Source organism: Acanthaster planci, linkage group LG18, assembly GCF_054643075.1.
Source record: "Acanthaster planci isolate LZ-2023a linkage group LG18, COTS_SCS, whole genome shotgun sequence".
Taxonomy (NCBI): Eukaryota; Metazoa; Echinodermata; class Asteroidea; order Valvatida; family Acanthasteridae; genus Acanthaster; species Acanthaster planci.
The window spans coordinates 11,596,526-11,620,646 of record NC_141794.1 but is presented as its reverse complement, the minus strand read 5'-3'; the positions used below and the strand labels follow the sequence as shown (position 1 = coordinate 11,620,646).

The 24,121-nt window shown below is 41.9% G+C and overlaps 1 protein-coding gene across 6 annotated transcripts in view; it reads left to right on the top strand.

Annotated features, from left to right (window-relative positions):
• Positions 1–24,121, top strand: part of LOC110978677 (uncharacterized) — a 74,681-nt gene that overhangs the window by 33,150 nt on the left and 17,410 nt on the right. For 4 of the 6 annotated variants that reach the window (XM_022233849.2, XM_087149071.1, XM_087149072.1 and 1 more), the window contains exons 4-13: positions 10,454–10,552; positions 11,170–11,283; positions 13,516–13,719; positions 14,467–14,568; positions 18,320–18,520; positions 20,474–20,572; positions 21,140–21,241; positions 22,343–22,444; positions 23,102–23,200; positions 23,697–23,825. In XM_022233849.2, the coding sequence (XP_022089541.2) occupies positions 10,454–10,552; positions 11,170–11,283; positions 13,516–13,719; positions 14,467–14,568; positions 18,320–18,520; positions 20,474–20,572; positions 21,140–21,241; positions 22,343–22,444; positions 23,102–23,200; positions 23,697–23,825 (1,251 nt within the window). Of the gene's footprint in view, positions 1–5,746; positions 6,086–10,453; positions 10,553–11,169; positions 11,284–12,697; positions 12,793–13,515; positions 13,720–14,466; positions 14,569–18,319; positions 18,521–20,473; positions 20,573–21,139; positions 21,242–22,342; positions 22,445–23,101; positions 23,201–23,696; positions 23,826–24,121 lie in introns of those variants that run through there. The other 2 variants (XM_022233851.2, XM_022233852.2) reach the window with 2 other exon arrangements.

The window sequence follows — 24,121 nt, the reverse complement described above, 5'->3', positions numbered from 1 at the left end:
AGAAAGAGCTGTCTTTTTTTTCTTGGATGGCATCACACATTTGCTCAGAAATATGCTAATTTGCATTAGCATAAAAATAAAAGAAGGTACCAAACTGGCGTTAACATGGCACAAAATACCGATAAGTTGAAAACCTTTCTACATGTAAATACAGGTAGGACACGAAGAAGCACAAACCGCGTTAAACTTTACATCGCATGGCCTTTAAATGCATCATTGGGGTATCTTGATTGTGGGCTTTGTCAGGAAGAAATGTATAACGTAGACGGTAGATAACAAAATCATTGGCCTCAAATCTGTGCCAGGGCTTTTATAGCCAGCACTAACTTTGATTGAAAGTGAAAAACACCATCTCCAATTGCTGAAGTCTGGTGCTCTGTTTTTGTGAAAAGTTTCTCATCTTGTATGCGCTGCTAGGGATGCCAGAGGGGCATGGTGCAGTTTTGTTACCCTTTATCCAACCATCCCAGTGTCCCTCAGAGGCCCAGCAATTTTGGACCCCCTGTGGTCAAAGATTATGTCATTGTTGAAACAGGAGGATTGGTGTTCCCATCGTAACTCAAAGAGAGCTGGGCATACATGTATCAACTGCTTGGTCTTGATGTCCTTGGGAAGCTGAGTGATTTTGGATTTTATTGGTTACAGGTCAAGGAAACTGCGGCTAAAACAGTCGAAGGAGTTTGCCTGATACAGACTGTTCTTGCAATCACAAACGAACGGGGTATGAAAAGTGGAGCATCCGTGCATGTTAAAACCGGCGCCATTCTTTGATTTGTCAACAGAGAAAGTCGTCGTGTGCCCAGCAGAAGGGCGTAAGTGCTTACGCCCTTCTGCTGGGAAGCATGATCACTGCGAAAAAACTTCTCCTTGCAAAAGGACGAAAGTATGCAACTGTTGTATTTTAATGAAATATAAAGATTTCTTGGGGAAAAAAAATGCCCAAGTCCTTTAATAAGTTGTTCAAAGGCTGCTTTTTATACAGCCCAGGTCCATTTTATAGTAAATTCCATCCGTTTTTACTAAATAAAGAGAGTGCGTTTCTTATGCCCTTTCGTCGAGAACTTTTTTTCTGCTGTGATTATGCTTCCCGGCGAAAGGGCGTAAGTGCGCTTACACCCTTCTGCGGGGCACCTGACGAAGTGGTCATTTTAACGTCACATGTTTTTTAGATGGTGCTAGATTTTTGCCCTCTTTTGCTGACACTATTTTCTCTGCAAGCGCATACATGTTAATGAGCTTTCACCAATCTAACAAGTTTTAAAACTGAATTCACATGTTGTTTTTAAGCAAATGACACAACAGAAAACATGCACGTGCATATTTTACGTACGGTATGTTGTGGTGGACTGTTGTTTTGGGCAGCAATGTAGAGAAAGGAAATTTGTGGGTAATCAAGTTGATATTTAATGGCCTACAGGTTCTGTTACATCTAGGGGTACGGTCCACTAATTCAAGCCCCATTGAAAACAGTGTAGAATCAGCACTGTTCAGGGCCCAATAACATGCATACTAACATCCCTGAGATTTCTGAAACACAAATGAAATTATTGTCTGGTCCCTTATCTTTCAAATCAATTTCTTTTCAATTTTTTGTGGGTTAGCCAATTACAATTTTTAATCATTTCCCACAAAACAAAATCACCCCCCAAAAAGTGATTTTTCCGAAGTCTGATTGCAGCCATTTTTCAAGTGGCAACCTTCAACTTTCTCGGGCACTTAGGACCATTTTTCAACCGTATTTTTAGCCCTTCTGCTCTCATATGAAAGCTCAAAAACCCAGGGAGTTGATCCTGGCAACGATTCACACAATCTCACCATTTTGGGGGCCAAACAATCTCCTTTTACAAAAGACACTGTGGGGGTACTTTTAATGCTAATGAGCTGGCCAGAAATTCTCACTTGAATTAGTGGACTACGCACGCTATGAGGTTTTACAAAAGAAATGTAGGTGCATCTGTCTGTGAGATAAATGGGTTTTGTACATGTATATGCTCATGTTGTTTTGTAGTAAAGCCAATAAAAAAATACACCCCATGGGTCTTTGCATGAAAATACACAGGAGCCAACTCCTTCCACTTGCCTGGTGTGCTTTCCCATTTTGACAGGCGAGGTCACAGGGGGTCAGATGCAATTTTCTAGTGCTCTGGGTGGGGTGAAGGCAGAAATGACCACTAGGCTGAGGAAGTACATTACATGTACACAGATTCCACCAACAATGTGTGCGCCTCTCTGTAGTGTGTGTGGGTGGGTTTGTGTGGGGGGGTTGGGAAGCGGGGTGGTGTACGTGACTAAACATGCTTGGGAGATTTTTAACCAAAAATGAAAGTGCAGTGCAACTTTGCATTGTACACAATAACCGTCCTGTTAATAATAAGGAGGTGTCTCTGTATGTTTAAAGCTTTTTTCGTTCTGTTTTGTTACTTTGTAAATGCGCCCGGAGAGCTACCAGATAGTTATTAGGTTAACTTATTAGCAATCCGGCAGGGGTGCTTTTTTTTTGGTCATTTTATTGTATTGACCTGCGAAATAATAAATGAAATGAAATCAAGTTTTGTGAGGATTTCCATGAAGCTTGTGCATGCACATGTATAGGTCTACCGGTATGCGTTGGCAAGAACTGAGTGCCGATACTCCTGAAAGATTTTCTGACATTAAAGAGGACTAATTGTCACCAGCACTTTGGGCATTGTGATCGCTGTCTTTTGAACGGGCTTGCACGATATTCATCAGAGATGCCCGATACCACAAACAGGTGGTCCTCTGTGTTCATTACCAGTCATAAATTCACTGTGTGGATTGGGACTGGAGTGTTAGACCCCCTATAAATTGGATTCCTGGTGGCATCCATCCTCCCTTCGCCTGTACATGTATAACGTCCTGATAAAGGGGGCTGAAGTGGCTTGGTCCGATTGATCATCATTTTCCCTGACAGGTTTGGAGGGCCCTCTTGGGTTTTGATGCAGGCTCAGCAGGGGAGTGGTACTGTTAGCACTGGGGGCCACTAAAACGTTGCCACCTGCCAGTTTCGGGTCGTTGAACAAATTTGCCTCCTTGGCTTTTGATTTTTTTTTTCCACCAGTTTCTGTTTTTACTTGTCTCCTACATGTACATTTGTCATTGATTAATTAAGAATCTCTGGTATGGCATCATTGGCCATTCATAGGCATATTGTTAAGTTGCGCTGGTACATTACGCATACATGCTAGTGTGGGTGCCACAGACTCAAAAGTGAAAGTGTTGATATATTAGGACTTTTCCTGCAAGCTATAAATTAAATTCTTTGGATTTTCATAGTGTTTTGGGATAAATTAGCATATCACCCCAAACACAGGTAGAGGTGTGACAAGGGAAGGACTGCCAAATTGATTTGCCAGAATAGACAGAGTGCTGCTCTCATGATAATCAGGGGTGCCCCCCCTTTTTTTATTGCTCCCACCTGCACTGTCCAAGGTCGTGAATCTTCTGTCACAAAAACTTGGTGGGGTGTAAAAGTAGGATAAGCTTAGGGCATAAGGCATCCCAAAACAAGCACCAAGGAGACCCAGAAGTGTCCACGATCTCCAATCCGGTGAGCAAATCACCTTCTGAACACTGCCACTTCCCACGCTCCGATCCCCAGTGCAGCTAGATCCCCAGTGTACATGATGTAGCTGCACGCCAGCAACTAACCAGACAGGCACTCCACCTGCCGAGATAGAGATTGAGAAAAATTGGGCCATTGTTTGGAGAGTCTCAGAATTTACGATGAGACGAGTTGCGTGTAGAGTTACATAAATTTGATGGAGATGGAGATGGGTGGTTGGAGCAGCAGTTCTAGGGAGAAAAATCTCAATTACTCACAGCCACCTGATAATTGTAAATCACATGGGTGAATAGTGGCATTGTCATGGTCCCAAGTGAGCATTTTGGAAATTATACCAAGGAGGAATTTTTATCATGCGTTTACTTGGTTTTGCGTTCCTTCATCCCAGGTGGATTCTTAGCCTTTTGAAAAGCTGTGAGTAATTGGTGTGGGTTTAACCTGTTTAATTTTTGGGGGGGTTAAATTTAGAATGCGGTCTTTCCCCGAACCAATTAGCTGCAGACTTTGTTGCCCAAGTAACGGATGAGGTTACAGCTATTACTGAGCATTTTCCTTCTCCCTCTATCTTCATTTTTGTCAACAGAGGGCAGCATTCTGTTCCTCTAGGCAGCTCAGTACACTGCTTGTCATGTCCTTCCATGTTAAAGTTCAGGTCACTCTGTGCAAGTACATTACTTACATGTATATTGTACAAGTATCTTGGTAACATGGAGAGCTTTCCCTGGGATATCTCCAAAAATGGTACTTTCCTGGTAACAGTAATCAGACATGGGGGGATGTTGCATACCATACGGTATTTATTGCCAAAGAGCCATGAACCCCCCTCCATTGATAATAGAATGACCCACGAAAATGGACTTGCCCTTAAAGTTAGCAAATGAATATTTAATCAAGGCTTTTCAATGGCTTTTCACGAGTATGGATACATTAATGGTTCTGATGCACCAGGTCAGAGGCGGAGCACCAATTGCTAACAAGAATGATGCTGATCGAGGAATTCTTTTTTTTTCATGCAAAGAGCAATCCTGTTTTTGCTTAATGCACGTCCTTTACAAGTACATAATGCAAAAAGCATGTATTGCAAATCTTCACTTGGAAATACAGTCGGTTCACAATAGTGCGCCTCCAAGAGTGTGTTATATTTTAATATCTGACTGGCAGCCCTAGCGTAATTAGACACAGGACAGGAGGACATAAATATAACTAGATCAAGGTTTCAACGGACTTCAAGTTGCCCACCTTGCCAGCAGTTTTGATCCTCATGCTTGCCATCAGAAAGAAAACAGGAAAGCGGATGAAATGGGCCACATATACCAGTACATGTACATGAACTAGATTCTTTGTCCGTACGCCTTTTACGCCTTTTAAAACCAAGGATAACTTTACCAGTTGGCTTTGAACACTGAGGCATTAAGTTTATCTGGCATGAAAACTTCATGAAAAAGCTCTCGCCAAAGCTTTGCGTGTACATAGAATACAGATCCCAGCAATTTTCTACTACTATTACTTCAAACTGTCTAGTGCGGAATGGTAATGCGAAGGTTGGATTGAACTAGGGGTAGTTATATCTTATTGAAAAAAATTAGAAATTTTGTAAGGAATAAAAAATCTTTCAAAACATTGGCTAAAAATATAAACCTCACACGAGAAACACCAAACAGAATGCTAACATATTACATAGAAAATAACCGACATAAAAGGAGTCAGGAAAGACAAAATAATTAACTTTAAAAACACGAATCACATGACCAAAGTAAAAACATCACACTACATGTACATGTACATGTAGGTAATAGGTTAGAGCATAGTCAAAAATAAAGGGGAAAACTCTCACATGTAGATATAGCAACCTGGTGATAGATGGAACATGTGCATGTATGTGTAAAAAGAAATACCTGGTTGCCACCTACATTTACATGTGTATTTAAAACACTCTAGTATGATGTGTGGAGTGTGATAAAATTCTAGATCGAACGGTGCAGAATTTCAAAAAAGAAAATTGTTGTAACCCTAAATTGTCAGAGTTCCACCCATGAAGATCAGTTATCATTACAGCGTGCTAGTATCACCTGTTCCAGTTCGCTTGCTCCGTGAATGGGTAAGAGGTAATTAGACAAGTATAACGGCCACTTACGGTGCATGCACGTTAAGCCGTGACTACACAAAGGGTTGGAGCTCAGTGCTCTGATGTGCCGATCATTAGCAGATCAGGCTTTCTCCTGCAATTACCGGTACAACTTGGCACAGTGGCTCGCTGCCCCGGGCACAGTGGATTTGATCGGATTTCAATATTAAGCTTGTGACTTATCCGGGAATCGCACGGAAGATCCACTGTCATACGGGGAAAAGATGAAAAAGGGGCATAATGTGGGCGGCAAGAAAACTAAACCACCGGAAAAATCCCTTATGTCCATGGAGGCTCTGGAAATCAAACTGGAAAAAGAGAATTCCGTAATGGAGAGAGCAAGCATAGCGAGCACAGGTGATGAAAACCTATCGGAGGTAAGGGCTTTCGGGGAGACCATCTTGCACGAAAACAAATCATGGTAGTGGTTGAAAGAAGCTATTAAATTAGCTCTTTTTATATGAAAAGGGACTGTAACATTTTTGGTGTATATTTTTTTATTTTATTTTCATATCTAGGGGAATGAAAGTGGTTTTAATGGAAGGTTTTTTTTACCTAAGCCTCTCCCCTACAGATCAAAGATAAACTGGGGGATTGTACTTGTATTTATCCCTCCCCCCGCTGTGAAAGAAAACACTTTTAGGGTTCATCCAAGCAGATAATAAAACAATATATACGGTATGCGTAGCATAATTTCCTTTTCCTTTTTTGACAAACTTTATTCCTATGCATTCATCATAGAATGTACTTCCTGTATTGCATGTGTGTCATCACTTTACTGCCTGTGTGTAAAATGGAATCCAAACCTAAGTAGACCCGGGAAGAAAAGTACAGTTGGAGATGAAAAATCTGTTAGCAGCAAACTGCAGAGCTCATGATCCACCCGGCCTCCTTTCAACCCTAAAAGAGCTTTATATCTAACCCCCCCTCCCAGAATTTTCTCCTGCATTGCCACGGGTATCTTCTTCTCACACCAAGCTGTCCGGATTTATCAATCTAAGTTACGTCGTGACATCAATTTTATGAAAATCGGGTGCCCATTTTGCACCGACAACTGAGCCAAGATACATATGGTGTACTTGCACGATGTATGTAGTTCTTCCACTGACAGTTTTCACTGACGTGTGTGGCCTTGATCTTCAAACAACAATAAACCTGCCATGGAGGGTGGATTTGGGTGAAACTTTACACTTGTCTTGATAACATGTCTTGACATGAATGTAACTTTAATAATAACAGCTTCAAAATGATCTGCCCTCCCCAGCTGTGAGGTGGTCCCCCAATAAAACCAAACAACAACAAAATTCTCTTAGAGGGTAAAGTAGGAAACTTCACCAAGCCTTTGCAAGGATAGATGTATATTGTCGACCCAATGCGCGTTTGGAAAGGGTCGACAAACTTCGCGCATTATGATTGGCCAACGCATTGCAAACTCTTGGTGGCGCACTATTGTGCATCGCCTGTATTATATCCACAACTGTTGTTTTTCGTGTAATTTCCACACCCATTTTTTACTTTCCTTTTTACCTCGGACGTTTTTCATCAGACCTAAAGGGTGGCTGCCATCAATTTCTTTTAATACAAACCTTCAAAATGCACATTTGTGTCTCAGTTTATCTTGTTTCCAACTTTTATTTTGCTATTTCAAAAAAGTTCTCCCGTATTTTACTGCCTTCTTGGTTTTGATTCTGATTAGTATTTCCATATTCATATTAAAACAAAACTGTGATGTCATCCCAGGAGGAGGGCCTAAATGTTTCATTAGTTTGCACACAAAAAAGTCCTGCATTTTTAAACATGTTGCTGCAGAAAGATCGCAGCTACACTTTAACACGTGAGTCGAATCCATTATACTCTTTTCCACAGACGTTGCACTTTTAACGTGTTGTACATGTACTTTCTAGCTGAATTTTGGAAGGACCCCCCGTATTGATACAATCTTGTCCTCTTCTATCCAGTCTCCTTAAAGTAACTACATGGCTTGCAATTTTATTTTGGGCATGCCTCAAGATGTACCTAATAACTGAACCAATCTTTCACTCTGGTTGAATACCACACATACATGTACACGTACATGTACTGTCAAATCTTTTGAAGAGGAGTGCATAGTTTATGTCTTTAAGCCTCAGTGATGAGCCACTTTATTATTCATTCCATACAATGAAGCGTTTTGCGCCAGGGTATTTTCGCCAGAGTCTTTGTCCACCACCTGTTGTTACCAACAAATTAATTACTTAATAATGATACATGGTGCGTTAATCCTCCTTGCATTGGAGTGCACCCCGGGTTGCCATGGCAACTGGAAATATATTTTCAAAGCAGTGATGCAGTCATTTTTGTTCAAGGCTGAAGCTGAAGCACGAACCTTGGTGTTTCCAGCAAGTGGATCTGTTCGTGTATGAAGATTCGTACCCCACAAGTCTGTGCAAATGTGTATAAATGAGGATAGAAATTGCTCTTTTACATTGTAGCAAAAATTGTGATTTTTTTTTTCCAAGATAAAATTTATGATTGTGTGAACAGTATCGAAGGATTCATTGTGGGAATTAAACGTTTGTTGAAACTGAAACCAGATAATAAATTTGTACAGACATTTACCTACATGTACATGTAAACAATGTACATGTACATGTAGAGTACTTGTACATGGACATACCTGAAATAAGATTTCAACAGTAGTAATACATATGGGTCTGTCCACAGTACTGGTAAAAGATGCATTTGTGTGACACTCCGTACAAATTTCCAACTGTGAAATTTTGTCATTACTTTTTGGTTATGTCGTCACTGTTGCAGATCGTTATTACAGAAAGGTCAAGATAAATTGAGCAGTATTGAAGAAGTTACGGAAGTTTATTCTGGAAGCTGTAATGTTTGTCACATGGACAGGCACATTTTTTTCTTAAATATGACAATTCAATGTATCATTAATTACATGTACCTGCAGGTGTATTAACCCTAACAGTCCTCAGTCCTCTAACAGGTGAAGGATTGAGGACTGTTAGGGTTAGATTTTCTTTTTAGTTTACTTTTAGAAATGTTCATTATCTCAGAAAAACAGTTCCAGCGTACAGTATTTAACAGTGAAATTGATTTCATGAATACAAGGTAACGTTTGACACTGGACAGACATCATGTTTGTCACATGCCGGTAACCTGTCACATGGACAGACATTTTTTCTGGTGTTTGAATTAGAGTATGAAAAGAGAATTGTTCACAAGCCAAACTTGTTTGTTTTCAGTTTTCAAAATCATTATTGTTAAAAAGAATATTAGACTTCAGCTTCAATTAGCACTATGTAAGATTTTCTCAATGAGTGACATTTGTTACATGGACAGATGTAACGTTTGTCACATACATGTACATACAGGTATTATAATCTGGAGACAGACAGCCTTCTCACTTTCTTTTCAACAAAACAGACCAACTTTTTCAGTGGATTGTTCATTATTTTATTTACTTGTAATTTGGTTTTGTAATAAATGTACATGTATATACGTACATGTACTTATAACTTGTGACAAACATTGCAAAATAGTGAACAGATATTTGCATTTCCTAAAATCAAATCTTAAATTTTGTTTCTGATGGAAAAAAAAGCACAAACATGATATTGAGTATTAATATCCAAACTTTTCTCAGGAACATCTGTATTTTTGTTGGAGTTCCATGTACCTGCAGGCCTATCTGCTCAAGGAATGGCAAAATAAGCCTGTTTCATGTTGGTCACTCTGTGGACAGACACGAGGACGTAGGCTTACATGTATGTTAAAATAAAATTCCTGTTTGATATTACTCAAGTGAACAAATAAAAAGCCCTAGATTTTGACACATTTCTCAAATGTTATACCAGCAGTACCCATATTTCAACAAATGCATTGTTTTTCTCCCTGATAGTGGTATTTTTAGATAACCTGAAATACATGGGTTGACACAGTTACCGGTATGTACATTTCCCACCAGAACCCCTAATATAAGCTGGACATTTTCATAAAATTCCTATCTTACCAACAACCTAATCCTCTTCAACTGTGTAAATTATATCTCTACAATCATTAGTATAATTGTTCATTTCTTGACTCTCAACTGTGTTTAAGTTTGGTTGTGTGCAGATCTACAGTGTGTGTACATGTATGCGTTAGTGTGGACAGACCCATATGCAGTAGCAGATGTGTGTTACTTTAAGAGGAATTAGATATTAATTCTGGCTATTTGTTGAAGAAGCCTCACTAAATAGAAGAACGATTTATGATTTGGTTCAGCCTCAGGTATAGAGGTACCGTAACAAGTGCACATGCATTCAAGTTTGGTCTTTCAAAAACCTTTCTTTGTGTACATCGCACAAATGTTGAAATATACTTGTAATTTCTGCATACAAAAACTACTGCAGAAATATTTTGAAGTTGAATCGGTTACAGTACTTTTTCTGAGCTGGAGTTTTCAGTGTGGGATGTCAGATTGCAAAGCTTGTGCAAGGGTACAGTTTAATTTGATCGGGCAAATCACTTTGAAAAATAATTTCACAAGGTGCCGTACTCAAGAGGCGTGTCTCTGGTGGGCGTGTCTCTGGTTGGCGTGTCTCTGGTGGGCGTGTCTCTGGCGGGCATGTCTCTGGTGGGCCTGTCTCTGGTGGGCGTGTCTCTGGTGGGCGTGTCTCTGGTGGGCAGGTCTCTGGCGGGCATGTCTCTTCTCTTCTCTGCTATCCTGTCTACATGTACCTTCTGTCTTTCTCCTCTCACTGTAGGACGGACGTTCAGCAATCCATTATGCTGCTGCGTCTGCCAAGGATGAGATCACGAAGCTCCTTATCTCAAAGAGGGCCGATACGACACTCGTAGGCGGGGTAAGCTAAACTGAAAGTTGAGAGACGTTCAGGGACACCAAAAGATGGCAATCTTTGTAGACATTTGAATATGTCTAATATTTTTTAAATCCTGATCATCATCTAAAACACTTGTTATAAATCAATCCCCCCCAATGTGGTGCATATGCTGTCCTTTTGAACAGTTGTCGCCTGTGTGATTTATAATCTCCATTGTTTTAAAAAGACTTTCTTTTCTTGGTACCACTTTTGGTGTCATTTTGTGTGCCTCTGGTAGTCTAGAGATGTACTTCCATAAACACGAGCACTTAACACTGAGGGAAAAAATGGACGGCACATTTCACTGCACAATGCTATCAGCATTTCTTTCAAAATCAAATCGTAACGTTAGCAAAATGCACATTTTTGTATTTCATTCACACGTAGACTTGGTGATCAGATTTTTCTGAAACTCCGCATGCATGTGAAGAGGCTTACGATAAGCCTATCTGTGAAATTTTGGATCAGTTCCACATAGGTTTTTTTTGGTTATGTTCATTTAAAGTTCCAAGCGTCATCCCTGTCTCCCGACCACCCAACCCCAGCTCTTTTATCATGAAGAAGCTAACTCTTCCCATTTCCCCCTTACTTTGCAATAGCCTGCGAGTCAGCTGGCCCTCCACATGGCGGCTTCACGGACTAGCGGTGGCCTGCTGCAAGTCCAGCAGCTACTGAAGACGTCGGGGAAGGATTCCAGGCTAGCCAAAGATGCGGTAAGCCTCTTGATTAGTAGAGCTTCCACAAGGGCAGTGGGCAGGAAGTTATCGAACATGTTCCAACTCAGTAGTCTGCAGCTTGTAATCCGAACTGAATGGAGAGGGACTCTGCATCTGCCTCAGCCAATCGAGCCTTGCTCTTTTCTCTTTTCTTAATCTGTGATTGGTCAATGTCTGGGGCTTTATCCAAAACTTCACAGTCAGTTTCAAACCTCCGCTGTTGGAACTGAATTCAAGCCGTAGGCCTTATATTGAATAATCATAACGATATATTATTAGCAATGCCTCACATTGTCAACAAATCGCAAAGCTCCCCGTAGTTGGGTAAGCGTACCTTGAAAGAGAAAGAAAATGATTAAATGTTAGGCCTTGTGTGGTTTTTATGGCAGGAGATGATGCCGTATTGAACTAGCATCCCAACTTAAGTGATTGACTGAAGGGTCTTAGTGATGAGTTGTTCTCCCCAAATTTTTTTGTTCAACTTCATATGTATACAAACTTGTATGAAAACTACTTGAGATCTTGTGTTGCGTGTATTGAAAACTACGCTTTTAACCTTAAAACAGCCGGGAGGGAAATATTCGAATAAACAACAATGCATCACCAAAGAGAAGCAAATTTTCTCCGTCAAAGTCTGAAAAAGTCCAGCATTGTTTTCGTGCACGAAGAAACTCAGCACTGAAGTTGTCTGTCCGGAATTACATCACAAGTTTGCTCTTTACTCGTGCCTGTGAAAATCTCCCCAAAATCAAACCAGTACAGAAATACTCTTTAACAAGCAAAACAAAACAAAAAATGGAAACAAGGTTAATCAAAACATTTTAAGATTTGTATAGAATAGAACTCATTGTACATGTATAGACCCTTTAAATCCACAAAACTGACGGCCTGATGGACGCAAAAGGAGATTCAGAAACAGTGGCCGTAGAAGCTGATGAGATTGTGCCGTTCTACCCATTCACCTGTTCATCTCTCCATCCCCTACCCTTCGCTTCACATTCGGCCACCAGCTTCCCCTATTATGACTGGCCACACTTCCAGTAGACTCATTTAATACATCGGCCGCCATACTGCCAATTAAAATGGGATTATTTTTCTATGCTTCTGTGTATTGGTTTTGACATGTACTGTACGTATTTTGTATCTATGTATATTTTTCTATCAAACTGCATGTACATTGTACATGTACTTCATTATGTACATTTATGATGATGGTCTGTCCTGCCCAAAGTATTTTTGTTATTAAAAAAAAAAAAAAAGCTGGATTAAATCCTCAATTACGCCCGAAGCAATTTGTCGGGTAATGCCGCAGAATATAACTACGTGTAAGCCCCCCAAAAAGTCACAGCCAGTTCATAAAAAATTCATACATATGCAGCTCTTCATTAATTATCTCTTAATGAGAGCAGAAACATAACTGTCTGGTGTGGGTGAGAGCCCGTTGACTTGCTTGTGATGTCTGGAGCGGTGCGGCACGGAAATTGCGCGGGGGCAATGGCGAAGAAAGTATGTGGTACTGGGAACAGTGTGTTTTTGCAGTGTTGACGATATCAAGAACTTTAGGGAAGTTAGCTACAGTACATGTATTGCAGTGATTTGCATTTTCACAAGTACCAGTTGTTTCATTTGGGTTTTTTTTTTTTGTTTGTTTGTTGGTATTTTTCCAGAAATTATCCGCACAGTGCCGCGGATGATTCTGGAGATGAACAAAGAAATTGACTGGAAGGGGTTTGAACCTGTGACCTCTGGAGCACCACAGTGATTCATATTCCTTTCCAAACAAATTCTTCGTTTATAAGAGCCGCTTTGTGTGTGATCAGTTGACAGTGGTTTTTGTCTCCCTGTAATGATGTTTGTTTGGTAGGGACACACTCTCTGCGTCTACAGGACGAGGCCGTTACTGTGTCAAGGGGACAGTTGCTTCTGTCAGGAATTTCGAGACCCAGTTGTTGGGACTAAAACCTGTCCCCATAAGGTTTTGGGTCCCCACAACATCTAATGTGTGGTCACCACAACTATGGTGCCGGAACTACATGTACGTTCACGCGCGCTCGATGCGGGCAGTTCTGAACGTGTGTGACCAACTTCTGTTGGATTCATTCAATTTCATGTGTAGTCGTCCGGTGCCCAGTTGAATACTCCCCCAACCTCTCTCGCTTTACCGTCGAGGGAGCCCTTCTGAGCTGAGAGCAGCGAATCACTATTTTTGCATGTGGCTTCCATCCACAGAATGGCTGCATACCCCTCTTCCTGGCGGTGGAGTCTGGCAACATCTCGGTGGCCCGGGAGCTGCTGACCCACCAGCGAGAGGAGCAGCTGCGAACGGTGAAGGCGGACACGGGCGACACGCCGCTCCACGCGGCCTGCCGCCGCAAGGACCCAGATCTGATCAAGCTGCTGGTGGAATGCGGGGGCAGCGTCAATGTCCAGAATGTAAGTGACTGAGAGCGCAGTTAGCAGAGTCTGTGTCAGTCTCACAATTTATCAGAATGAGGAATTATCGCAGGTTGAGAAAAATTGACGGCTGAGAAAGTTCATGCATGAAAGTAGATCCAACATCAATATAGGGTGTAGAGACAATTCAGCATGCCTTTGTAAGTATTACAGTTTGTCAATGAAAATTGGATTACTGAGATCGTGTATGCAGGCGTATCCAACGTCAACATGCAAAATGGAAGTTTAGAGATCATTCGGCACGCTCTATGTTACTCTTGCTTTATACTAGAATATATGGTGCATGCAGTTCTGACGAGTTCTGATGAGTTTAAGGACGAGTTGATAAGTTTGTGCCTGCAAGTGGAGCCAACATCAAAGTGGTCAATGCGCAGCATGAATGAGGGAAACTTTGGTGGAATCCACGTCAGTGTTTGACAGCTAGTCATGACAGCAATTTTGCAAAAATTCAGAAAAATAACGAATGAATGACGGCTTGATTGCACGTGCAGTGCCAGTCGCCTACAAGGGACATTTACAGTGCAGAGATTTACAGCGCATCATTCACCAGTGCTTAGAGATGTAAAACGGGAGAGGTGTATTTTGCATGAGTAACAAAGCCAGACTTTTTGGAATTTGTTGGGGCATCCCCCCCTCCCCCCGGCCGTCTTTCTGACAGATGACCAGAGGAGATATTTTGGGAGTTCACTACTGTTTATTTACACAAACAGTTTGGTTTACTAACAGGACGAAGGGCACTCCCCACTGCACATTGCCGCTTGGGTAGGGGACGAGACGACAATGAAATACTTCTATCTAGCGAAGGCAGATGCCAACATACTGGACAAGGTGCGTACACAAAATATTGCTCCTCTTTTGCATGTGTGGTTTTACCCATCTGTCGTTTAGCCAACTTCTTGCACTAGTTTAGAGTCTTGAACAAAGTGTAGACACCGCTTGTCAGAATCACAGCAGTGCTGGAAGTGCACTTTGTGCCTCAAATGGTTCACCTCTGCTACATGCAAGAAAAGTTCTGAGCAGTGATGTGCATTCACAGCTCCCTAATTTGTTTCAACTTCATGTGTTATGGAACATAAAGCAGCTCATTACAGGGCAGGAGAAAAGTTTGGAAATTTGGTCAGAGTTGGACAAATTTCCCCGAGAGGGAAGTTGTCTCGGACTTGGCTTGTGGTTACTCGTCCAGTGTGCTTGATTATCTGGCCTTCCGTAATAGTAAAGATGCAGTTGACCTGCATTTCTTTCCCAAACCTTCACAGGCCATGACAGCTGACAAATTCACCAAGACCACACAAAAATGTACATAAGTAAATACCAGTATAAAATTGAAGCATTTTGGTTATGTTTTCTTGACTGGGTTATGACACTGTTTCAGCCAGAATTCAGACAAAACGGACCGTGCATTCCACAAATGTGGCGCATCCAAGTCTTTGGTCCAGTGAGCAACACGGGAATGTTTCTAAAGACAATTTCCTTATGTTCGTATACATGTAGCTGAGGTTCTTGCTGAAACTAACGTCAGAGGAAAGTCAGATTAAAGTCTGTTTACGTGTACATGTATACCACACATGGTAACAGGGGATGGATGAACTAAAGAAAAAGGGGTACATTTACCTTAAATGGAATTCAAACCAAAACATGTAGGAGTATATATGCACCTGTTCAATAAATCTGGGTGACTGTTTCCCTCTGGGTCATTCTATAAATTTGGGGTCCAGAGTGGGACATTTTTTCATCCCTGTCACACCTGATATGTACATGTATACTTTGTCAAAGGATATATCATTGAAATTGAGTTCAAACTACTTATATTTGTCTGGCAGGTGGGCCTAATTTGCAGTACCTATTCATTCTTGGAATGAAACAATGAGTTCTAAACAGTCAAAAATCATATGCCAGAAGTAACAGCGACAGGAAAAAAAATGACCCCCAAACTTATTGAATGACCCACCTGCAACCAGTTTGGTGTGAGAAAGCTACATGTATAGGGAATAACAAGGCATTCCCTTTAAAAATGACAAATGAGGGAAGAGGGCACCTATTGCGCGCCCCTTTGGATCCCTTTGGTGTCAGAGTTCATCTGAACTACTCAGGAACTTGAGGCCGGGACTTGATGAATGACTTGAAGGTTGTGATGGCCCGATTGCTATTCCAACAAGCCATCCTCAACCAACAGCGGCGGAACAATCGCCGGGCATCGGCCATTAACACTATAGGCCAATCCATTATGCCCCCCCCATTGTTGGACCTGCAAAAAGTGAAGGGGGTGGGGATATGCCTCGGTTGAAAAAGTGGGCCCTTCCCTGCTTCTGCTGCCAGTGTTCGCAACCAACATTTCTGGGTACATGTACATGTATAAAGGAAATGAAGTCAGTTTGGGGATGAATATGTTGTCAGGAGTCCTTTAACCCTAACTGCCCAAGGGTTGCTAACCTTCCCATTCACACAAAGTTAAACACCCATGTAGGACCTAATGCACAGAGGCTGTTGGACTTAGTTTTTCTGAGGTATGCCAAACCTAATGCAAAAGCCAGCTGTCTGGGCCTACCAGACCTATCCCCACAGAATTAAACACTTTACTACTGTTTAATTCTGTGTGGTCGGGGAAGGTTAGGGTTAAACAATTTTAAACCAATTTGAAAGAATCAGCTGTTACATAGTGGCTAAGATCTGAGGTGACTGCAGAAGCTTAACCGTGCTCTATCCTCATAGTCTTCTGGTGAACCTCACCTACAAAAGAGTTCATACATGCACTTTACTCAGTCACAGACACATTCTCAGGTAATCTGTATTCCTGGGGGAAACCGACAATGCCGCCGATCCCCTGAGCCTGTGAAGGCAGATACATGGATTATGCTTGATCCCCGATTTGTTTTGTCCCCCACACACAGTGTTTAGCGAGTCTGTGGAAGCAGACTGGACGAGTACCCGAACTAGCGCTTGGCCACTTGACAGGACCTGTGTGGTTGTAGTGATTTTATCCAACTATATGAAGGTGTAGAGAGGAAACCGTACAAATTTGTACAAATGACTTTCAAGAATCACTTTTTGGGGGCATGTTACTGCATTTCAAAAGAAGGCTGTGAAACGTGTCCACTTGCATTTCTTGACAGTCTGGTTTGGGGCCGTAATTAGTTATCATCAGCAGTTGTTGAACAAAATCATTAATTGTAAGCTGGTTAATAACCTGTGGAAGATGCCTTCGCACTCTGTCTAGGATTTTTTTCCCCCAGTCCAAAATTCAGGGCACAAGTTTGGTGACCCAAAAACCCAGGGCATTCTCTTACATGTACACAACGTTTTGACGTAAGACCCATTTTAAAAGAAAAAAAAAAGGATGGAACCGTTGGATGCTTTGGCTTGGGGCTTCACTTTACTTGTTACCACGCACTCCAAGCCATTTCTCCATGGCAACTCTGCCGAACGTCATTCATTATAAAACATCCCCACCACATTGCCCACCGTCTGGTTGTACTGATACGTGTCATTTGTCACTGTCGCCTGAGCAGCCGACCATATCAGTACCGTGGTCATGGCTTGATCTTTTTAATCCAGAAAACAATTCCAGCCAGGTATAAAAGTATATTAATTGTCCACATTTTTCCCCCGATATAATTTTGTGGCAGTAGCATGCATGCACATTGGTGGAGTGTGACAGTGGAGAGGGTGGAGCTGTAGGCAGGGGAAGGGGGTGAAATCTTGCCCCATCACAAACGTTGACCTTTTTTTTTTTTTGAAAATTGAAAGCCTCCAAATTTCAGAAGAAAATCTCTCCCTTTTGCCTCTTCCTACTCAAATCCGGATTAGCCTCAAGTTAACTTTTAACATAGTAGTTGTGAAAGACCAATTAAAAAACTTCCCGACAGTGTACTGAGTACATGGTTTTTATCCACATGAACATGTCCATGTACATGTATGTGTGTAAATCTAGGTCTGCTCCTTGTGCATACACGTGTTTGTGCTCTTCAAAATTTTGAGATAATAGGTAATTCCAGAAATTAGGGGTCCACAAGTGTGGCATTTTCGTCTCCCTGTTACATCTGACATTTGTTATTTGGCATGGAAATATCAACGACTTTGAATTATTTTCACACTTTTTGTATTTGTTTGGCAGGTACATGTACTTTGCATTAATTCATCACTCTTGGAAATTAGAAAATGTGTTCTGAACTCACAAAATCATATGTCACATGTGACAGGGACACCAAAAAAATGGACCCTTAATTTCTGGAATTACCCATACATGTATGTGTGCAATCAGGCGTACGACGCTCAGTTCTCGTAGTTGATGAGCCGTCATATGTGTATGGTTGATTCATACCCCTGGAGGATTTTTTTTAAAGGGAAATAAAGTCTGACATCCATTCTTCGCAGACTGGTCTGGTTCCTGTTTCCAAGTGTAACTTGTGGGGCCATGGCTTAGCTCTTCCCTCATCCCTGCACCTCAAAAAACAAAGTGTGTTGTTTGATATCGACAGAAGATTCTCACCTGATACATGTACATTGTATAATCCAGAAATGGATGTGTTAGGAAACGTGAATTCACGGTCTCCTCCCGCCCCCGCCTCTCTTCCACCAACAGTTGGATCGTTCCCCGGTCCACATTGCCGCCGAGAATGGCCACACGAACATTGTGGAGTTGCTCGTGGATAAGTTTAAGGCCAATGTGTCAGCCCGGACCAAAGACGGCAGCACCCTGATGCACGTGGCCTCTCAGTGTGGCCACCCAGAGACGGCGCTCATGTTCCTCAAGAAAGGTGTCCCTCTTCACATGCCAAATAAGGTAGGCTGGTCTCCACTGCCATCTCTGTGCAGGCTTTCGTGGGTGTTCTTGAGCAGGGCACTTTACTCTGATTTTCCAATCAAGGTGTTATACTTGTCCACAAGCTTTTTATGCGAAGATTCTAAATTTGTGATTTCAAGTCTGCATTGTACATGTACTTTTTAACTTAGTCACATGTAAATGTAATTTCCCAAACTCGCTGCTTCTTTGAAATGTGCCGGAAGCCATCATGCTGCTTCTGTGTATGTTCATGAGCAAGGCATTTTACTTTGATTTTTTCCACCAAGTATTCTGTATTCCATAGGCTTTTGTGTGAGAAATGGGAATTCCGAGTTGTGTACTCATTTCAAGTCCACACTGTTCAATGTACAAGTGCCTGGAATTAAAGCTCTGAAATTCAGCATTTCTTGGAAATGTGGCCAAAAAGTCATCGCAAAGTTTAGACTAGACCAATGTCTTCCAGTAAAGTTGGTACCACCACATCAGGGTAGGGCTGGCATTCATGAGCTCTGACCAAAAAAAAGAATACCATTCTTGTAATCCCATGCTGGAAATGTAACATTGTTTGGTATCGGCAAATACATGTAGCAAGGGAGTGAGTTCTTTGTCTTTGCCCAAGTATAGATAGTTTGGCCAACATGCACTCTTTTACTGCATGGCCTCAAGGGATTAATCCATGTACAATGTCGTATGGCTGTGCAAGCAGTCCGTCGTGCTCATTGTGAGGATGACAGTGACTCCTCGCAGACCGTCCCCACGATTAATTGTCAGTCTCCGCCTTAACGACCAGCAACAACTGTCTGCGGTATTTATCGTGGTTTCCATGGCAATAGCTTAGAATATCGCAGGACGTAATGGGCTGCTATTGTTCGGCTGGTAAATGCGTTTTCTTAAATTGTTGGATTTTAATACCAAGTATGCTGTACAGTCCAATAATTGCACGGCAGCGCCATGGCCATAATCTGTTTATGTTATCACAAATGTGCCAGTACCTATTACAAAGTGTAGAAGAGGATTTGTCAGCTGACAGCCACTGTCTAGAATTAAGTCGTACCACTTGCGCTTCCGTGAATATGTACATGTACGCATTGCAATATACCCAGTGTTCAGTTTATATCCCATAATTGTCTGACCTGTGAGCTTGCATTAGAGTGGGGGGGCCCATCTCTAGACTTGTCAGTCGCACTCGGAGTGAACTCGGTGGAGACTACAATCTGGTTTCGGAGATTTGATTGTTTTTTTCTCCAAAAAGCAGAACTGTGATTCCAATCCAAGTCTCTGCGACAAGATTTGTCAGGATTTTGCCTGATTTGGGGATTTTATCATAAGGATTTTCTCAGTGTCTGGATTTTTCAAGCAGTTCCTTTTAAAATCTGGGAAATCCCGAGTTTACTATTGTACTGGGGAACATTTTACATATAAGTTGGTGCACAAGTACATGTATTTTAAGGGGATAACTTCACTGAGGCAAACACAAATGTGTATGGGTCATTCCATGAGGGTGGGGCACAATTTGTGACGGTGTCCACTGTTACGTGGTTTCCGTAAAAATGAACAGCTATTTCCCTGAATGTGGATTCCAAATTATACATCTTGCTAGGCTGAATACAGAGGTGGGTTACTTTCACTGAGTAAATGACCTCCTCTGCGGGTCGTGACAGGTGGTAAAAGTTACCCATGTAACAAGGAAACCATCACAAATTGTGCCCCAACCTCATGGAATGACCCACGTGTCGTAGACACCTTCCTATGGGGCCCTTAAAACCACATGTGATTATTTTGTGGATACTTCATTTTCCTTCAATCATACCCTTGAAGTCTGGAATCAAATGGCTCCTCAAAAAGTGACCGGTTCTTTATGTTAGCCATCAATTAATTAACCAGTTTAAGGTTCCTTGTACAAGTACTGTATACATACATGCACATGTATGCATTTTACCTTGTTTCTATCAGGCTGGTGCCGTGTGTCTTCATGCAGCTGCCAAGCGTGGTCACATGGCAGTGGTCAAGGCACTGTTACAAAAGGGAGCTTTAGTGGATGCCAAGACAAAGGTACCCGTACCTTATTGAATGTCTCTTTTTGCCATTATGCATCAACATCGCCTTCTTAAATATGTTCTGCTCAAAGTGAATCTTCATCATAACGGGCAGAGAGATCTGGCTTGTTCCCATATTAGAAATTTATACCGCTTTGGTTCTTTCCAAGAGGAAGGTCCATTTCATGCGCCCAAACAAAAGCCGGACATAAACAAAACTAGGATTATTGAATCAAAACAAAAGACTGTGCAGTTCAAGGTATTGGGTGCACTCGCCCACGTGACAAAAATCACACGATGGAACCGCCTTGGACCTAATTGTGTGGCATGTGAACATCTGGTAGACGTTCAGAGGACATTATCTCCAGTAATCCAGTGATCTTCCAAATTGCAGGAATTTCATAAAATGTATTCCATGAAATTTAAAAAAAAAACTTCAACCTTTGATCCAGTGTGACAATACCAGGAAGACGTCTCAACTTTTCACGGCCCATTCCACCTGTTCAGTGTATTGCACGCCACCATAACATCACAGCGTCTGAAAATGCCAATGTTTTGCGTTCGCTTGTCTTGTCTTGTCTAGGACAGCTACACAGCATTGCACATAGCAGTCCAGCACTGCAAACCGTTGGTGGTGCAGACTTTGCTGGGCCACGGGGCCCAGGTGCAACTCAAGGGAGGGAAGGTAAGCTGGACATCGTCGGAAAATGCCCATGATGAAACTTGAGCCTACCTAGCAAGAGGCTGTATTGAAGCCGTGCTCTTTACTTGTAAATCTTAGAAGTGTTATACTTCAGCAGATACAGGCACTGTACCCAACACATCTTTTTGATAAATTGCAACCGTTGTTGGTCACGTCTCTACGTACATACGCATGCATACCCCAGCTGCTATGCTTTGACATCAGCATGGTAGTATTCTGAAATGACAGACTTGAGTGAAATGCTTTTATTTCACTGTACATGTATGCAGTGTTGTAGTTGAGTACTTTCCGAGTACCAATGTTCTCCGCAAAGTACTGAACTGGGTAAGAGGGAATAAAGCCAGAGTGCACAGGCATTTGATGGTAAATGTGCAAAGGTAAGATTCCAAAATAAATGTTAGACTTCAGACACTCCCAGTTGTGTAAAATTTAAGTTTTAAGGAGAAAGGTACGTGGAAAGTACTCAGCCGAGTACTTTCCGAGTACTTTTTTCCTAAAAAGTTAATTTTAATCCAACAGTGAAGGTCTGAAGTCATGATGTTGCTTTGTAATCTTACCTTTATGCATGTATCATCAAATGCCGATGTACTTCAGCTTTGTTCCCTCCTAACTAGTTAAATATTTGGCAGAGAACTTGGTTCTCAAAAAGCACTCGACTATATCACTGCATATATGTAAGCCACTGAACTTGCTCAGAAGCAAACTTTGTACATACTTTAACACATGCAAAGATATTATGTTACTTAGTGGGACGTCAAAACAAAGTACAGACTGTGCTCTTTGCAATGTTTGTAAAAGGCTATGGCTGTGGCAAGCCAATGGCTAATGACTGTTATCACTTTCCATAGTCATGTGTTACGTACAGCCGCAGCCAGTCGATTTGGACACAAGTCTAAAGTACAGTCTGGTCAGATCAAGTCAGATTTGCAGATATATATCATTATGCCTTGGGGGAAAGTCCCTCCGGGAATATACCCTGGCCGTGATGTTTGCTGTCGTTGATGAGATCTCATTTTGTCCAAGTAATGACACCTCTTTGAAAGGGAATTCATTGAATGGTGGATCTGTTGGGCATTCCTGTAGGCGGAGGAAACACCCCTGCACATCGCAGCTCGCATCAAGGAAGGGGAGAAGGTAGCGGAGATGTTACTGAAGAGTGGCGCTGACGTCAATGCAGCGATGGCGGTATGGGTTTTTACCTCAGGCCAACACAAAAAAATTGTTTTGTTTCCTAATTCATCCAAAAGACATTGGGGTGGGAAGGTGGGTAACACATTTTTATAAGGTGCAGTTATCAATCCTTGATTGAAAGATCAAATAATCGAAAGATCTACTAATTGATGAGGTGATTTCCTAACTGAGTGGATCCTATAATCCTTTAATCAGTTAGTCACTTGAGAAAGTTATATCACTCAATTGAATATGCTTAGGTAGCATAGAATCTTGGCATGCTGTGTTGTTATTGTAGCGAAAACCTGCTGCATTGTGGTTGAGACCATCATAAGACCAGTCATAAGAGCAGATACCAGACCAGACACAAGAGCTTACGCAAGACCAAACATAAGAGCAGTCACAAGACCAGACAAAGATTTAGACATAAGAGCAGTCACAAGACCAGACACAGAACCAGTCACATGACCAGACACAGAACCAGTCACATGACCAGTCACAAAGGATTGCTATTGTTGCAGTTCATTTGAATAGCCCCTGACTTGCATTTAGACTGGAGGTCTTGTGTCCGTCTTGTGGTGGTCATTATAACTTTTGACTACACGTACAACACTGGAAACCAGAGGTGCGAGGCCGGAAGTCCACATGTTTTCCTGTTTCTTCAATCTGTAGAATGGAGAGACGGCCATGCACACAGCAGCTAGACATGGTCATTTGTTGATGGTACAGGCGTTACTGGAAGAGGGGGGGGATCCTGTGTGCCAGTCCAAGGTAAAAAAAAAAACCACTTCATCTCGGGGTTTTTCAAGTTGACAAACTAGTCTCCGCAGGTTTCCCTTCGTTTTTGTTCATCACCTACCAATACCTCAGGGAGCTATTATCGACTAGCTGGCCCCAAGCCAGGTTGCAGTTGAGTAATGTGTCTGTGTCCCAAGATGGAGGCCGGGAAACCGTTGGCATGGAGACTGGAAATAAACGTCCATTTGAGCGCGGGCTAGTCGTCCATCAGTCCACGATGCTGATGCATGTATTTATTATTCATACCCTGTCAAGTTTATTTGCAACTAATCATGTGTTCCCAGCAAGAAATCTCTGTGCATTTGCCGTCGTGCACATCTGTGGCTTGTCCAATTGTTTTGAATTTCTCAACAATGCATTTCTGGCTGAGTCAGTCTGAATTATTGAACGCCTGAATATATGGCCATCCATTCAAATGAATGCTCAGTTGTACTAAATTTCTTGTTTTATGTCCTTTTTTTTTAATTAGTCTGGTGAGAATCCACTCCATATTGCTGTGCGACGGTCGCATTACCCCATCGTCAAGGAGATCATACAGTTCTTGCACAATGAGATGTCGCGCCTGGATGCCGTCATGGCAGTCAACGAACAAAGCACGGTGAATGAGATTTCAGCGACTTCAAAACCACTTCAATACATCATGTCACTGTTGAGAGAAAAGAATAGTCTCTTTTCCAGATGTTATGTGCCTCAGAAGTGACGCATTGTTCTTTTTGGGGTGTGGGGGTTGATGTTTTGGTCAGTTTTGTGTTTCCTTCTCTATTTATTGCTTTGAAGCAATGTCCATGTGTCCAGTGACTTGGCTACAAGGAGAATCAGCGTTTGCCTAGTTGGTGGGGCCTATAACAATTGTTCATGGGTGTTGTAAGGAGGATACTCACCACCCCTCCAGAA